The sequence below is a fragment of the Sciurus carolinensis genome, chromosome 9, assembly GCF_902686445.1.
Source record: "Sciurus carolinensis chromosome 9, mSciCar1.2, whole genome shotgun sequence".
NCBI lineage: Eukaryota > Metazoa > Chordata > Mammalia > Rodentia > Sciuridae > Sciurus > Sciurus carolinensis.
In genome coordinates, this window is record NC_062221.1 from 139,779,266 (window position 1) to 139,796,698 (window position 17,433).

Below are 17,433 nucleotides of genomic sequence, written 5' to 3' on the forward strand. Positions count from 1 at the left end.
GCCCCGTGGCTGGTGTGGACTCTGCCCACCCGGCAAGAGCAGATGGTTGTTCTGGCCACTGAGGGCGTCACCCCATCGAGGGACCTCAGTCCTCAATGAGGACTGCAGGCCATGAGGAGGGACGGCTGGAGTCTCAGAGGGGCACTGTGGCCCTACACGCATGCATCTGAAAATAAAAGGCGGACACAGAGGTCTGAGAGCAGGACTCAGGAAGCTCAAAGGCCAGTTGCAAAAGAAACCCAGGGGCGGAGGCAGGGACGAGGCCAGGGTCTAAAGAGTGGGAAGATGACCTGGTAAGGCAGACCTGTCCCAAATCAGCTCCTGGGAAAGCCCGAACCCAACCCAGTGACCTGCGTGGAGCAAAAGAAAGTGGCGGGTGGTGCATGTGGGAGACCCTCCAGAGGCCTCTGTGGACACCCGGGAGAGGGCAGGCTGCTGGAGGCAGCTGGTCCCAGGAGGAAGCCGCAGCGGGGCCTCTTCTGCTGGCCGATTTGCAGGGGGCCGGGAGGGGCTGGGCCTGGCAGAGGGCCGGGTTCCGCCTGAGGCCCCCACAGCTGGTGAGGGCCAACTGCAGGGAGTCCATGGGCAGCAGGGCAGCTGCGCAGACCCCGAGGGGCCACTGCCTGGCAAGCGGGGTGCAAGGCCACTCTGGGGTCTTCCCGAGTGTGGGAGGGCAGTGTTGGCCTCCCGGGAGTCCGATTTGGCTCTCCGGCTCCCTCGCTGTCCTGGACGCGCGGCCGGGCTTCTCACTATCCCTGGGGAGACGCGTCAGCCCACGTCTCCTGACACAGGCAGCAACGAACCGCATTGCGTTCCATCCCTGAGACCACAAGGCCTGGATTCCGGGCAGATGGTGGGCAGGATCTTCAGCTCTGAGCCCACTTACGGTCACGAGGGAGGCTCCAGTGGCCAGGCCACATGGCTGGGCTCCGTTAGAAGGTTTCTGCGGTTCTGAAAGCACAGGTGCGGTCAGAGTGGACTGTGGGCACGGCCTCCCACAGGGTTTCTGGGGGCCTGGGCATTGTTAGGTCGGGACTTTAGCAGCTGTGTGAGAGAGCAAAGCAACCGAGGCAGCGGGCAGCGCGCCAAACAGCCGCCAGTCAAACAGAGGCAGAAAAACTCCACTGACCCTTATGACCACCTATCACTCAGCAGGACCCCGCCTATCCCGGCCTATAGAGACCCTGGGCAGCCGGAGCCACGTGGGATTTTCTCCGGCTCTCTGTACCCTGGGGGACTGGGAATCTCGACCCAGAGCCAAATTCCAATAAAGCTTGCTTCGACCTTTCCTGTCCCTTTTGTTTGGCCACCGGCTCCCGCCCTCGCCCTCGAGCTTACAGGCGTCATCACGCAGAGCTGAGAGGACCCAGAGGAAGGCTCCCCCTGAGAGCACGCACCTGCCCTGCCCACATCCACCAGTCGCTGCGCCCACAGACCCCACGGTGGTTGTCCTGGTGGACGTGCACCCCTGGCCCTCACAGACCCTGGCGAGAGCAGCGGGTTCTGTCACTCATGCTAACAGAGCGCATCCGTCAAGACTCCAGTCTTCACTGGAGTCCCAGCTGGGCTGCTCCCGGCTGCCTGCCCGCTCCAGGCAGGGCCTTCCCAGTCTAGAACTTCCCAGACTGGAACCACAGAGTGTGCTTTGTGTGTCTGGCGCCTCTGATGCCCAGTGAAGTCTGTGGATTCTGCCTCGAGGTGCCCAGGGGTAACTGCATTAACCTCTTAATTTAAATATTAAAAGTATTCCATAATATTTACTCACCCCAGCATCTCCAGTGGTGCATGCCTGTGATCCCGGAGGCTCAGGAGGCTGAGGCAGGAGGATCGCGAGCTCAAAGCCAGCCTCAGCAACAGCAAGGGGCTACACCACTCAGTGAGACCCTGTCTCTAAATAAAATACAAAACAGGGCTGAGGATGTGGCTCAGTGGCCGAGTGCCCCCGAGTTCAAACCCCGGTACCACCCCACCTCCACCACCAAAACCAAAATTAACACAGCAGCTTCACAGCTTGGATTGTTTTAGTCTCTTTAAAAGTCATGACAATGTATTGCAGGCTTGTCACAAGGCAGAAGGAAAGCTCCTGACGGCCACAAACAGCAGGCAGTGCTCTGGCAAGACCGGAAGGAGGACCGGCAGGTCACAGCGGTGCACTGAATCGTGCGGCAGCCACTGAAGTAACTCCTCACAGAGGGGCAGCGGGAGGGAAATGGGTGTGCAGAGCAGTGTGTTTGCTCCACAGTACACACGAAATTCCCGAGGCAATGAGCTCCACAGAGAGAAAGGGCCCTCTCGGCACGAGCTTTGGACCGTGAGTCCAGGGTAGCACAGCCGCGGCGAGGGGCCCTTGGCTGCCCCGCCTCACCGCAGGCGAGGGCAGGGAGTGTGGGCAGTGCCTCTCTAGCCGAGTGCGTCCCTCAGACCCGCACGCACGCCCCCAGAGACCTCAAGCCTTGCACTAGGCCAGCTCCAGAAGCTTCCACCGCCCTGGAGAGCAACCCCCTCGGGCCAAGCCTGCACATGGACCTGAGGGGACATTCAGATTTTATACCCAACCAATACCTACCCAGAGGAAGGGGGAGGACTGGGGACAAAGGTCAGATGGGACAAGCAGGGAAGAACAGCAAGGAGACAGGCCCACAAGCGGTCACCCCTCGGAGCGCAAGCTGCCTGACGGGACACTGCCGGGCTCCAGCCTCACCACGGGCCGCACTTGGTCCTGCCGATTTCCCACTAGTGTCCCTTTGAAGCCAGCATTGGGGACAGGCAGTTAGTGTAGAAGTAGGGGATCAGGTCAGATGGAGGAAATGGAGGCCATGAATGCCAGCTGCCTCTGGAAGTTGGAGACGCCCTGGGAGAATGGAATGTCAGGATCTCGGAGCCCATTGATTACCACATCTCCCTGCCCTTGTCAAGGACTGCAGGCAGGGAGCTGCTAATTAGCGCCCCCTGGGCCCTCGCCTGCCTGAATCACTGGCCCTCCCCCTGCCCATCGCTTCTCACTTTTTGCATCTCACCTGCAAAACCAAGTCACATAAGCAGGAAGGAGAGATAAGGGGGGAGAGAACTGGAGAACAAGAGACCTTAACCTATAAAAGATGTAGGGTGTGCTCACTTCTGGGGACTCTAGGACATCAGCCGTGGCCCCTTCTCCTCCCGGGGGAAATCTGTATTATCACCTTTAAATAAAACCTGCTTCATACGCTTGCCTTGGCTGCTTCTCTAGTGTTCAGACTTCAACAGCTGAGGAAGCAGAAGTCGACACCGGTAAACGGGGTACCACCTGTCAGTTCCGGACCCCACGCGGCCTTACCAGTCTGTAGCAGCAGCCGGTCTCCAGTCTTCACTCTTGAAGGCACAGGCTGCTCTGGGCACTGACCTTCGGCTTGGGCACAGGTGATGCCAGCTGGCGGCTGGAACAAGGTGGCACAGGCAGGATTGCCACGGGTGAGGCTGTGTGCTTCACGGTGCCTCCCATGGAGTGTCCCTGAGTCCACCTGTCTGGTCACTGATGACACTGTCCTTGTCACATAGACACAACATTTCCCACTGAGAAGTCACACTTTCCTTTTGGAGTTCATAAATAGTTTGAGGGAGGTATTTTGATACCCTGGAAATCCTGAAGGAAGTTACTTTAGGCATAAAGACGTGTGAGGTCAAGAGCGTAAAGGTGAAGAAGCTACCATGCTGCCAGGGTCGGCTAGTCAAGGCCTCCTGATGACTGACAGCAGCCTTTCAAAGGCACAAAGCAAAGACTGACAGAACTGATTTCAACACCTCAGCGACAAGAAGCTGGTAACAGGAGACGACTCAGCAACGCAACCAAGAGCCCTGACCCGTCCTGTGCCTGGGAACAGGCATTCCAGAGCGTGCCTGACAGTCATGAGCCATACTCTGGGCCATGAGTCTTGATAAAATTAAAAGGATCCAAAACATACAGATGTTCTTTGACCACATGGATTTGAATTAATAATCAGTAACAGAAAGATGCCGGGAAGTCCCCAAATGTCTGGAAAGCAAACACTTCTAAACTCACTTACAAAAAAGAAATCAAAAGTATTTTAAACCTACTGACAACAAAAATACAACTTATCAAAATTCCTGGGAAGTAGCTAAAGCAGGACTTAGGGAAATTTGGAATATTAGATGTCTCCAGTAGAAAAGAAAAACGTTGCAAATAAGTGGCCTTGGTTTCCAGCTTCAGAAACAAGAAAAAGAAGAGAAAGTTAGACTGATATAAGGAAGAAAGAACACAGATCAGAGAGGAAATCAATAAAGGAATGAAACAATGGAGAAATCAAGGAAACAAAAAATTGGTTCTTGGAGAAAATCAGTAACATTCATAAACTTCTATCCTGACTTATCAGAGAGGGAGAGGAAGGAGAGGAATGAGGGGGAGGAGAGGAAGGAGAGGAATGAGGGGGAGGAGGAGAAGGGAGGAGGGGGAGGGGGAGGGGGAGGGAGGAGGAGGAAGAGGAAGCAGCAGCAGCCTCACCTTCCAGGAACTGCCAATGTCAGGAAGGAAAAGTGCTATCACTCCTGTTTTATAGACAATGAAAAGGTCATAAAGGCACGTTATTAATTATGTGTGATAAATTCAACAACTTAGAGGAAGCAGGCGATTCCTCAAATGACATGAACTGTGAACATTTGGTCAAGAAAAGCCTATTCCTGGCAATTGTATACTTATTAAGCAAGTCAACCACATACAAAATGACAGTACGTCATGACCAGGTAGAATCTGCCCCAAGAACACAGGCTGATTCAGCACTTCATCAATCAATATTATCCATCATGTTGACATACTGAAAAAGAAAAGTCTTAACTGAAGGGGAAAAAAAGTCCAAATCCAGAAAATAGTCGTGAGAAACTGATTACCCATGCACACAAAAATAGGCTTCAAGTTGCTCACTCATCATGTTTCCAATTTGACTGGGAATGAATAAGAGACCCAGATGCGCAGTCCTAAAACTACAAAAGCCTTGTCACTTTGGGTTAGGCAAAGGTGTCTTATGTATGACACCGAAAATATGATCCATAAAAAAAAAAACCACGGCTAAATTGGACTTACTCAAAATTGATTAATTTCCAAAATTGCTCTTTGGAAAACTGTTAAGAGAAGGCAAAGCACTCTGGTAACTCAACAGTAAGAAAACAAACAGCCCCAGTGAAAAGCAGGTAAACGATCTGAGAACAGTTTCCTAAAGAAGAAGGACAAAAAGCAAACGGATAGGTTTGAAAACATGCACGTCTTCAGCCCAGGAGAGTACAAATCAAAACCACCATTTGCGAATCCCCTACACACTAGTAGAACACAGAGAATGAAAAAGCCTGGCCCTGCCGGGTGCTGGGGAGGAGGAGGAACAGGCAGTGTTGGTGGTAGGGCAGACTGCAGGGCCCTGGGCAGTCTCCAAGCAGTTAAACACACCATCCGGGCACTCCACTCCTGGGCTTTCACCCGAGAGAGGCAGAAGCCTCTGTCCAAAGACTCGGACTCCAGGCTCTTATCAGCTCTTCTCTAAGAGCCCCAAAGCAGAAACAACCCAAGTGCTGAACAAGTGAGTTGACACACAGGTTGGTACGTTCCTATGAGGAACTCAGCACAGAAAGGAATCTCTATTGATAAGCCCAACAGCATGGGCGAATTTAAAAGTAATAATGTTGAGAGAAGCTAGAAGAAAAGTTCACGCTACATGATTCCATGTAAGTTGTAGCAAATGCAAACTAATCTGCAAAGGGCAAGCAGATCTGTGCTTGCCTGGTGTTGGGAAGAGGCTGAAGGCATGACCGGGGTGTCCACCGTGTCGTGATGATGTCTCACAGGTGTATAGAAGATGCCAAAACGTATCAGATTTAAATGTGCTGCTTACTGTATGTCAATGACCCCTCAGTGAAGCTGCTTTTAAAAAAACCCAGATGGCCCAGACCCAGAGGCTCCCACTCCACCTTCCAGGCCCTCCTCCTAAGCTCTGGGACGGAAGCAAGGGTCCTGGGATCTGCGGGACTCAAATGGGCGGAGTTCTAACCCTCTGACCTCCGCTCAGGATGGAGGGACCGGGCGAGGCAGCAAGGGCGCAGGGCGAGGCCAGGGGGAGACCCACCAGAGCGCGAGCCGGTCCAATTGGTTCAGGGCGGGGCATAGGCTCGAAGCCCCGCCCTGTCGGCCGGCCACGCCCTCGTCCTGCAGCCTCTAGGACTGCGAACCGCACGCCCGCTTCCACCGGGAAACCCCGCCCCAGGCCAGCTCAGCGCCTCGCCCACAAGTCAGACCCCGCCTTCCACCTGCCCACTACGTTCCTCGCAGGCCCCGCCCCGATCAGGCCCCGCCCCTCCTCGCCAGACCCCGCCCCAGCCCTTCTCCTCCACCACCCGGCCCTCCCCACCAGCCCCGCCCCTCCATCAATCATGTCCCTCCCGGCCCCGCCCCTCAGCCATCAGGCCCCGCCCAGGTCCCGCCCCACCGCGCCCGCAGGCCCCGCCTCCCTTGCCAGCCGCGGGCGGGCGTGGGCGCAGGAGTGGGGTCGCCGCGGAGCGGGGCGTGGCGCCTGATCGCGGTGGAGAAGCCCCGGCGGCCAGAGAGCGCGGCCGGCTGTGGCCTCGCAGGTAAAGCCCCCTCTGCCCCGCGCGGCCTGAACCCTGTGCATCCCTCCAGGGTCCGCGTCCGCGCCCGCTGCCCGGCGCCACTGCCCTCCACTCCCGCCTGCGCGGGCCAGGGCTGGCTTTCCGCTTCTCTCCGCTGCACGGGAGCGGGCAGCTGCCTCTTCAGGGCTGGCGGAGAGAAGCTTTATTTATGATTGCCATCTTTAAGGTGTCACAGTAGGTGTCTAGCCCCCTCTGCCAGGCACGCACTCACCCTCCGCCATTTACGGGGCCTGACCTGGTCCTGCTGATCCGGAAGGAAGCCCTCCGCTGAACTCGAACTCGAGGTGACCAGCCCTGGAGGGGAAGGCATGTGTGGATCCCCACCTCAGGTCCCCAGCAGTGGGTGGGTGGTCAGGGCTGCATGCCCGCAGGGTTCTCTGACCCCTTGGCCAGGGCTTGCTGTCTGCCAGTGATCAACACTAGCCACCTCGTTGGCCTGAGATGCCCCTCTGGGTTACACTGGGAGTCTTCAAGAGAAAATTACAGAACAGGTGTGTTTAAGGGGGTGTGGCCCACCCCAGATGCCTCCTTTGCCTGTCAAGGTGTGGCCAATTCCCAGCTGGACCATAGTGGACCGTGTTGATTGCTGTCCCTTCTCGTGCTCATTTCTCTTGTTCTTTTTCAGAACTTGTGGTACCACTGCTCTTCCTGGTGAGGAGGAAGAGTGTGTGCACGTGGAGATTCTTGCGCAGTGGGAAAGGGCTGGGGTTCAGGCCCTAGCAGAGAGGAGCCACTTGTCCCAGGCCGTGGCAGGATGGGCCCTAGAGGCAGATGGAGGCCCTGGTGTCTGCTGGCCCCCTTCCGTGGGTCCTGCCTCTTCCTCTTCTTCTGCCTGCATATGGGTGCCTCCTGCCCACAAGCCTGCCAGTGCCCCGATCATGCTGGGGCTGTGGCTGTCCACTGCAGTGGCAGGGGCCTGCAGGAGGTCCCCAGAGACCTCCCAGCCGACACAGTGCTTCTGAAGTTGGATGCCAACAAGATCTCCCGCATCCCCAACGGAGCCTTCCAGCACCTGCAGCAGCTAAAAGAGCTGGACCTGTCCCACAATGCCATCGAGACCATCGGCCCCGCGGCCTTCTCTGGCCTGGCTGGGGGCCTGAGGCTGCTAGACCTGTCCCACAATGGCATCCGGAGGATTCCGAAGGATGCCCTGGGCAAGCTGAGTGCCAAGATCCGCCTGTCTCACAACCCACTGCACTGTGAGTGTGCCCTGCAGGAGGCCCTGTGGGAGCTGAAGCTGGACCCTGACTCGGTGGACGAGATCGCCTGCCACACCTCAGCACAGGAGGAGTTCGTGGGTAAGCCACTGATCCAGGTGCTGGACTCCGGCGTCAGCTTCTGCAGCACCCACCACAAGACCACCGACGTGGCCATGCTGGTCACCATGTTTGGCTGGTTCGCCATGGTGATCACGTACATTGTATACTACGTGCGTCACAACCAGGAGGATGCCAGGAGGCACCTTGAGTACCTCAAGTCCCTGCCCAGTGCCCCCGTCTCCAAGGACCCCGTTGGCTCTGCCCCCTAGTGCCCACCCCAGGCAGGCCTGCCCTCTCTGGCGTTAGTAGCAGGTGGAGACCACATGTGCTTCTAGTGTCCTCGGTGAGGCAGGTGTCCCAGTGCTGTCCTATAGTGCATCTGTCTCGAAAGAGCATCTGTGTGGCCTCTGTCATCGTGGGAGCCTGGCATTAGCAGTGGACCACTTGACGGCAAGGACACTGAGGTTTGGGAGGTGAATGATGTCCTGTGACATCCCAGCCAAGACTTGTTCCCTTGGGACTCAAGCCCCACTGCCCGAGGTGCATTCCACGTTCCTTTCACGTTCCTCCCACTCCGCCGGGCTTTCCCTGGTGGGATGGTGGGTTCTAGCTGGGAGGGGATGCAGCTCAGCTCTGGAGGGCACGGGCGCCCAGGTCTCCCCCGCAGGGCAGCTTGCTTGTGTTGACCTAATGCCCTGGGCACATTACTGGGCTCAAAACGGGTGTGCCCTTTTGTAGAGCAAGGTGCTGGAGGCCAGGGTCTTTCTAGCCAGGTCAGTGGAATGCACAGCTCACACTAACTTGTTCCCAGAGAGTCTGCGTAACTCTTGTACCAGAATTTCCATCCATCGAGGGGAAACACGGAGAGGCACCTGAGAAAGGCCCAGCGTAGATTCTCAAGGGGCAGCCAACAAATACGGCCCTAACCTGCTTCCTGCCTCTCCGCCTGTGCTGGGTTGGCAGAAGGCCTGTTTACTCAGGTCACTACTGTGCCTTGCTTTTGTAGTCACTGATATCCAAAACAGTCTTCAGGGGACAGCAGATGGATGTCTGGTTTTTGAGGCCAATCAGCGTGACGCTTCTTTTCTCCAGAAATGGGAGCTTTCTCTTCGTCTCTGCTGCCACGAGTCTTAGAGCTCATTGATTGCTCAGTTTTCTTACTGACACCACTTCCTGTTCAGGGCACATGTTCCTTCCACCTATATGACTCTAATCACAGTTTTACTTTTTACTGTCTTTTCGTATGAGCGTTTGTATTTCCACCTAGTTCAGGGGTGAGCAAATAAGTGTAAATTCTTTATTCTTCAGAGTGTAGATGACTTATCAAGAATAAGTTTAGAAACAACTAGAAGTTGAGGGAAGTTGTTTGGCAGGTACCACGTGACCTGCAGTGGCGCCTGAGCCTCCGCGGCCGGCCTGGGATTCGCCCTACTGTGTCCACGCAGCTCGCCCGCTTTGGTTTGGGGCCTCAGTGTGCACAGCGGAGAGGCCTGCACTGCAGCAGAGGGACCTGGGCCTCGAAGCTCCTGTCCCTGGGAAGGAGGCTGAAGAGCGCGAGGGGGGGTGTGAAGGATGGGGCGTTGTGGTGGGTGCCCTGTGGGGCACGGAGCAGAGCAGTCACTGAGTGGGAAGCACGTGTGCCCAGGGACGTGGCCTTAACACACCTCTACCTGTGTCACAGTGCTGTGCGGCCGAGGGCAGCCGCCTGGCCAATGGGCACAGGCTCCAGCAGCTCTTCCCCGTCCCAGGCACACGCAGTGGGAGAGGCCACCGTGCCAGGAGCTGGCTGCCCGTGGGTCTGCCCCACAGGTGTAACCCTAGTTGAGGTGGCCGACGGAGTCAGGGTCCCGGAGGTTGGACCCTTCGTTTGTGCTTCTCCCAGACCCGTGCAGGCATGGCCGTCCAGGAGGCGCGTGGTGGGGCTCCTTCCCACCGGGCCCTGACTGCTGGGCCGCTGGGGACCAGGGCCCGGCCCTCCGCTTGCTGCAGGTCTGCGGCTGCTCCTGCATGGCCCGTGCTGGTTAGGGTTGCTGGGTGGAAGGCCCTGTCCCTTCTGCAGGTGCCCAGAGCAGGTCCCCGCAGCCTGTTGGCTTCCCCCTCTGGGGGACCCAGGGAGAGTAGGTGTCTCAGGGGGACCCCGTGGCCCCACGCCCTGCCCACCAGAGCCTCCACACTCCCTCCCTTGCCTGTCCTCTCCTCCCGTCTCCCCTGCCCCTCCCTCCTGGGACCCCTCACCTGTGGGGCCTGGAGTCTGTGGTGGAGACTTAGAGGGGGAGGTGCTGTGGGCCCCTGGAGGTGACAGGCCACATGGGTACTCGCTTTGTGAGTGGTCCCTCCTCCCTGCCCTGCACTGACTTTCCACGAGGCAGGGGGGACCCCACCACAGGGCACAGTGGGCTCTGGGTATACCACTTGGGTGGACCTGGTGGGCGGCTCTGCCCTTGTGGCTCAGGGCTGGGCGGGTAAGCACCTCCCAGGCCCCTCAGCTGGCCCTTGGTCTTTCTGTCCTGCCGGCCAACTGCACCTGGCAGACACCAGGGCTCCACAGGTTACCTGGGGAGAGGCCAGGGGCAGACGGGGGCGGAGGCGGAGTGTTCTGACCAGGAACCTGGGGTGGCTTCTGGGGCTGTGTAGAGTGGGGTCCTGTCCTGTCGGCCTTCCTGAGACCCCTCAGGAAGGCTCTGCTCACTGCTGCTGGCCCCTGGACGCTGGAAAGGCAGGTGAGGGGTTCTCCCCAGAGCCACCCGGAGCCAGCTCTGCTGGATCTTGACATTAGCTGGGGGACCTGGGTCTGACCTCTGACCTCCAGGATCCTAAGATACTGAATTTGCCTCATGGGCCACTGAGCTTGCGGGGAGTTGCTGGGTGGCCCAGGAGGCTGACAGGGGCTGACACGGCCTCCACCTGGGAGCTCCGCCCATGTGGCCGGTGAAGACCCACACTGCTCTGTGTTCAGTCTCAGCGCTTGGGGTCAGTGCCAGTGCCTGTCATGGACAGGTGACTCTGAGGATTCAAGTCACTGCAGTCAGCCTGTCTTCCCTTCCTGCCAGGCTGACCCCCGGAGGACCCGGGGTGTGGGAGGAGCAGTGCAGGCTGGCTTCCAGGACCCTCACCCTCCAGACACACACACGTGCTCCCTGCTGCCCACACGGTGCACTGCACACGCACCAACACACGCCAACGTGGCCACGGCGGCACTCTACGCGTGCACACAGGCTCGCACGCACTCCCTCAGGCCTGTGTTGCTCACACACAGCACACCCTCGCTGGTGTAAGCACGCGGCCGCCCTTCCCCTTGGACGCCCAGCGCTGGGCAGGTGTTGGAGCTGTGTGTGCATTTGAGGCTGCTGCCCCCGGCAGCCTCCTCCACCCCTCCGGCCGCTGCCTGGTCTGGACCGCTCCCTGCTCTCAGAATCTGATTCTTGCCCTCCCAGGTCCGGGGGCCGCTGCAGTCCTCAGCTCGTGTGCCTGGCTCCATCTTGGGGACGGCCAGAGTGTACCTCTGACCCCCTCTGGGCCCCTCTCTGCCATGCCCACCACAGGCTGGGAGACCCACTGTCTGGGGCCTGAGGCTCCCTGAGTGCCAGGCTGGCACCCAACCTCGAGGAGGGGCATCTGGATGGGAGCCCAGGGCCAGAGCTGGCTAGCGTTGGCGGGAGGCTGAGCTTCGCTGGAAGGTTCGGGTGGAGAACAGCAAATCCTCGCAGCCCTATTGGGACTGGGTGTGGGGAGGAGCCCCAGCCCTCAGCCTGGGGGCAGTGGAGTCCTGGACTCCAGGGGGAGGGAGCCGTGCCCACAGGTCATGTGGACCATCTGCTGTCCAGGGCACCGCGGAGCACTGGCACAGTGTGCTGGCGCCAGCGCCGCCGTCTGTCTTCAGAGCAAGCACGAGGTTCCGAGGTCTGCGCGAGGGGTGAGGCTGAGGCGGCTCCTCCGGGCAGTGCTGGGCTGGAGTCTGTCTCCGACGCTGGGCCTGGACGTTCTCACGGGACCTGGGCCTCGGGGCATTGTCAAAACAGAAAGGCACCAGATGGAGCAGGGCCAGCAGCCAGTGCGCGAGGCCGAGCAGAGCCAGGGCCACCGCCCGTCCACTGCCACAACGGCCAGAGGCAGCCATGCCTCCCGCTCAGAGCCCGGCCCTGGGATCTGCATCTGTAACCACGGCAACCATGCTGGCCAGAAAGGGAGTGGACACCTGGGCATTGCCGGGTGCTGCTGGCCATCTGAGTGGCACATGTGAGGCCTCGGGGTCCAGCAGGAGGTCAGCAGGCCGACTCTCTTCCTCCCCGGCATTCTGTGCGGAAGGCGGGAGCCGCAAGCCCGCCGGAGAGGGAGGGGCCACAGAGGCAGGGGAGGTAGCAGGAGCCAGGATGAGACAGGGTGGCTGCTGTCCCACAGGCCAGCCAGGTGGGACACTGGCTCAGAGGTCACATGAGTGGCCAGCCCTCAGGGAGGGGAGCTGAGGCATGTTGCGCGGGCAGCCCCGAGCTGCATGCGCCTGTGGCTGTGGCTGGCTCTGCCTGCTGGCTACGTACCCCCTCCAACGTGATGGGCCTGGCAGGTGTCTCTGGGCAGCGGTCACCTCCTTATTGGACCCATCTCAGGGGCCCCAAGGTCTGCGCATGGCATGGGCATCTTGGGCCTGACTGGCCCCCTGCCAGACCCCACCAGGGATCCCCTGTCTGCAGGGGTGCTGAGCGGGGCTCCCCGGGACAGGTGCGCCCCCTCTGCCCCTGTCTGCCCTCTGCCCCTGTCTGCAGGGGTGCTGAGCGGGGCTCCCCGGGACAGGTACGCTCCCTCTGCCCCTGTCTGCAGGGGTGCTGAGCGGGGCTCCCCGGGACAGGTGCGCTCCCTCTGCCCTGAAGCCCTTGGCATCTTGCTGCTCCTGCTCAGCTGTGGGGAAGCTCCCGACAGCAGCCTCAGGGCAGGTCACACTGGGGCCCCCGTGGGGACAGGCTGCACTGGTGCTGGTCAGAGGACGGCTCTTCTGGCCCACCGGACGCAGGTTCTATAGGCTCCTGGTGTTCCTGGGACTGGCTGGAGCCGCTGGCCAGGTGGCTGGGTCAGCTGCTCAGGATGATATGTGAAACCCCAGTCCCAGGGCCTGTGTATCTCAGTGACTGTCACTGTGACTCAGAGCCAGTTGGTCTGGAGCCACAGTAACCAGGACATGAGGGAGAGCTGGGGTCTCTTCCTCCTCTTCAAGGGCAGCTTGTGCTGGGTCAGGGCCCCTTCCTATGACCCCCGTAGCCTCAGTTGCCTCCAGCTGCCACCACGCTGGGGGCTAGGGTGCCAACTTGAATCTGGGGATGTCATTCAGCTCATGACAAGGTGGGGGTGGGGCCATGAGCCGAGGCCTGCAGGGGGCCCCAGAAGCTGGAGGGCGAGGGGCACCTCCCTGGAGCCCGGACAGCCCTGACCACAGCTGGATTTCAGCCCAGTGCTGTCCTCCAGAGCTCGCAGGTGGCCCCTCAGCCACAGGGCCACAGTGGTCACTGCAAAGGCATGGAACCTGCCCGTCCACCTCTGTCAGTCCTTCATGGAGAGGAGGCTGGACGAGCCAGGCTTGGTGTGCCATGCCACGTGGAGGGCACACCTCCCCCTGCTGCGGGACCCTCTCAGCCGGTGAGTCCTCCACTCGCCCCCCCTCTGCGCCCTTTCGCCACTTCCTGTGGCGCCCAGAGCTGCTGGGACCTGCTCCCTCAGGCTCCCGCTTACCCCTGGGACAGACGCTCAGGACAGCACATGGCTGGCCCTTTGTTTTGAGAGTTGTGAGATGGGAGGCCCGAGATGGCCGCCTTGCACTGCGGTCCGCGGCTCCTTACCAAGCTGAGAGCGCACCTGGGGTCCAGCACGTCTGCGGGAGACATTCACCAAGAGAAAGGAAAACGTGCCTCCACAGAACCTTCTTCAGCTCTCCTGCGGCCTCCCAGCTCCGGCCTCCTTCGGGAAGCAACCAGGGTGGAGGGGAGGATGGGGCGCATACCATGGGCGCCGTGGTCCGTCCACAGTGAGGAGAGAGCGGCCTGCTTGCGCCTGCCCGGCGGGCGGCAGCCTGGTGCTCCTGAGGGAGCTGCGAGGAGACAGCAGCCTGCGGGAGCCGGGCTCTCCTGCCCAGCGGGGTGGGGACTGGCTGGGGGGTGCGGGGGCGGCTACGGCCACCTCACTGGACCTGGGCTCCCCTGCCCTGCCCAGGAGCTGGTCCAACGGCACACCTAAGACCTGCGCATCCAGGTTCCTGTGTGCAAGTCAAATCAGGATCCGCTTGCCAAGAAAAGGCCCCTAGAAAATACTGAAAATAACCCTTGAGACCACAGGAAGCTCGCAGTGGAGAGGGCCTCCCGTTCCTGGCTTCCTCTGTGCCCTGCCTAGTGGACTGCCCGCGGTCTCCTGAGTCGAAGCCCTCATGGGATCGCTACAGACTGACGGTGTCCCCTGATTCCCGTGCTGAAGCCTGCGCTCGCTCTGTGTGCTGGCACTGCCCCCCGGGGAGCCGCGGCAGCCCTGTGGACCTGAGCCCTGACCCAGGGTGCCGCGCAGGCCCGTGGCTGGCACAGGAACCATGTCACCCACAGGTCTGCTGTGCTAGCGTGAGGCTTAGAGCCCACGTTCACGAGGAGGGCAGGTCCGTATGGTCCCTCTCACGTGACTTTGCATAACCCGGTTTTGCTCAGGACAACCTGATGGAGTAGAGGCCACGATGACACAGGCTCAGAGACGGGGCAGTGGCGGGTGGAATCGGGCACCAGACGTCCTGATTCCAACGCAGGGACTTTCGCCTGTTTGGTCTTGAACCGTCAGAGCAGAGCTCTCAAGGAAACAGAACCAATGGGCCACTTGTGGAGAGACCTACCAAGCCATTGGCCCATGTGATTATGGAGGTCGCTGAGTCCAAAGGGCAGCATGGACTGGCAGCAGGAGACCCAGGAGGGGGTGGCACAGACGTGCTCAGGTTGTTGGCTGGGGAATGCCCTTTTTGTTCTAGTCAAGCCTTCAGCTGATTGGGTGAGGCCCACCTATTTGCTTTACCCAAAGTGCACAGATTTGCATATTACCCTTACCCCAAACACCCTCCAAGTGACACATGAATTACCCATCACAGGTGTGGAGGTGGGTTCTTGGGTCATGGTGGACTCCACTGCTCTCTTGGGCTGCCCCACCTCTGAGGGCGTTTCTGGGCTTCTACCTGTGGAGTGAGCCCCAAGAGGACTGACCCCTGCCCCACAGCCTGCCTTCCTTCCTCAAGCGTGCCTGTCTCCAGGTCCCACCTGGCTCTTCTTCCTCTTGTCCCTCTCTTACAGGCCTGCCTGAAATCCCCGTGGGATCAGAAACCCCAGGCAGACCCCGAAGGCTGTGCCTGTCCTCCACACCCCTCAGGTAGAGGGGGCCGTCTGAGCCGAGGGCAGCTGGACTTCAGGTTCCTACTCTTACGTAGCCTAGGCAGCATCAGGGACTGGCCCAGGTGGTGAGGGGCCGGGGCCGGGCCCGGGGGCGGACCGAAGGGCCGGTGACAGCAGGGGCGGGCAGGCCCGGGTGGGAGGGCTGTAGCAGGGGCGGGCAGGCCCGGGTGGGAGGGCTGCAGGAGGGCGGGCAAGCCCGGGTGGGAGGGCTGCAGGAGGGCGGGCTGGTGCAGGACGGTGGGCCCTCTCCCTGGCCCCGGGTCCCTTGCTTCTGCGGCAGGGGTTGGTGCTGCTCAGGAAGAGAGACCTGGTAGCCTGCAGTGGGGTCTGGCCCCCAGCCCAGGGCACTGCATGCCCTGCAGCAGGAGCCAGATGAGGGTCTCACCCACACCCCGGCTGGGCAGAGGGGTGGCGAGGGCTCGTGAGAGCGTCCTGGGCTTGTCAAGAGGCTGGCTTCACTGCACATGGACGTGGAGCCCTCAGGGGCGGCCGAGGCCACTGCTCCATGCTGTCTAGCTCTCCCTGGGCTTCCTGGTGGACCCTGCTGGTCTGTTCCACTCAGGCGTTAGAAGCCAGCAGTGTGTCCACAAAGCTGTTGTTAAAGGAGGAGAAGGCAGTGCCCAGCAGCCCCCATGCTGACTGCCCAGGACAGCAGGGGCAGGGCCTCCATGGACTTCCGTTGGTCAGTAAGACCCCTCCCCAACTAGCCGGCCTCCCCGTCAAGTGTCCAAGCTAACTCGTTTCTCCACTGAGAATGGCTGCCTTCCCTCTCCCCTCTCCCTGACCGAGACTCAACTGTCACAAGCCCCACCTGCCCCTCCGCGCGATTGACAGGGGTGGTGATGTCACAAGCCCCACCTGCCCCTCCACGTGATTGACAGGGGTGTGACATCGACAACTCCACTGAACCACCCCGATCCCGGGCCGAACCCAGCACATGGTGCAGCTTCCCCTTCGCGAAAGCAGTCTGGTTTGGGTTTGGTTTTGATTCAGTCTGGTTTGCGTTTGGTTTTGATTCAGTCTGGTTTGGGTTTGGTTTTGATTCAGTCTGGTTTGGGTTTGGTTTTGATTCAGTCTGGTTTGGGTTTGGTTTTGATTCTGGCCTTCTGCCTACATGTGTGTGAATGGAAGTGGCTTCTACATTTCCCCTGTGCCACGAGTTCAGGCTCCTGAGCCCGGTTTTCTCCTCCAGGGAATCAGACAGCTTTCCACCATTCCTGGCTTCGAAGAGTCAGTAGAGCAAGAAAACAGTGTTGCTGTATTTGTGATAAAAATGCCCCGATAACCACTTGAACGTCGACCTTTTTCGGAGGTGACTGACAGCTAGAACTGTCCGTCCTTCCCTGCACACGGGGCGGTCTGTCCATGCTTCCTGCTTCTTCTTGGGTCAGTTTCTGTGACATTTCCTGGGCTCTTCCCTTCCTGCGAGCTTCTGCTCGTTCCTGTGCTAAGGGGTGACTCCGCTCACGTGGCCCCGGGCCCGGCTCACGTGGTGCTTTGCTTCTGGCTTTTGCTTTTGGAGAGGCCGTGGACCAGGTGACTGAGAGTGCGTCTTTCTGATTTGTCGGATTGGGCTCCGACGTCAACCCTCACACGTGAACTGCTGCCTATGCGCAGAAGAATGTTTGGAGTTCAAAGAACGAGAATGAAATAAACACCCACGTACCTACCATGACATTTACGCCAACGGAACCTGGAGAACAGACAGCCAGGCTGGTTAAACAGGCGCGGCCCTCGCGCTCGGGGCCTGACGCCTGGTCCCGCCAGGCCCCTCAGTGTGCTCACTGCCGCAGGCTGGTGAGGACCCCCGTCCCTGGGGCCTGCGCCTCTGCTGCGTGTGGGCCCGCAGGGCCTCCCCTCACGGTCTGGCCAAGGCCTGCCCAGTGCCAAGCCCCTTCCTGCCAACCTTCTCAGGCCCCAGGCGGGTCTTAGGTCACTTCCAGCAGCCACCCGGCAGCAGGAGGCCTCATCCCGGAGGGGGGTCGGGGCATTAGGTGTGGGAAGGACGGAGCTGGTTGTGGTCCAGGGAGGCCTCCGAGGCCATCTACATGACACTGGCCCCTGCAGGGACAGGGTGTAGCCGGGCTGCCAGGGAGGCTGTCCAGGCCTCCATAGTGGGGGCTTTGGGGAGA

The 17,433-nt window shown here is 59.9% G+C and overlaps 1 protein-coding gene across 1 annotated transcript; it reads left to right on the top strand.

Annotated features, from left to right (window-relative positions):
* Positions 1–6,465: 6,465 nt before the first annotated feature.
* Lrrc3 (leucine rich repeat containing 3) lies at positions 6,466–9,137 on the top strand. The gene is made up of 2 exons (XM_047564988.1): positions 6,466–6,603; positions 7,268–9,137. Exon 2 carries the CDS (start codon positions 7,397–7,399, stop codon positions 8,168–8,170), a length of 774 nt encoding a protein of 257 aa, XP_047420944.1. The 5' UTR covers positions 6,466–6,603; positions 7,268–7,396; the 3' UTR covers positions 8,171–9,137.
* Positions 9,138–17,433: the final 8,296 nt, after the last annotated feature.

Coding starts and splice junctions, on each gene's coding strand:
- Lrrc3 (XM_047564988.1), top strand. CDS start 7,397: ATGGGCCCTAGAGGCAGATGGAGGCCCTGGTGTCTGCTGGCCCCCTTC.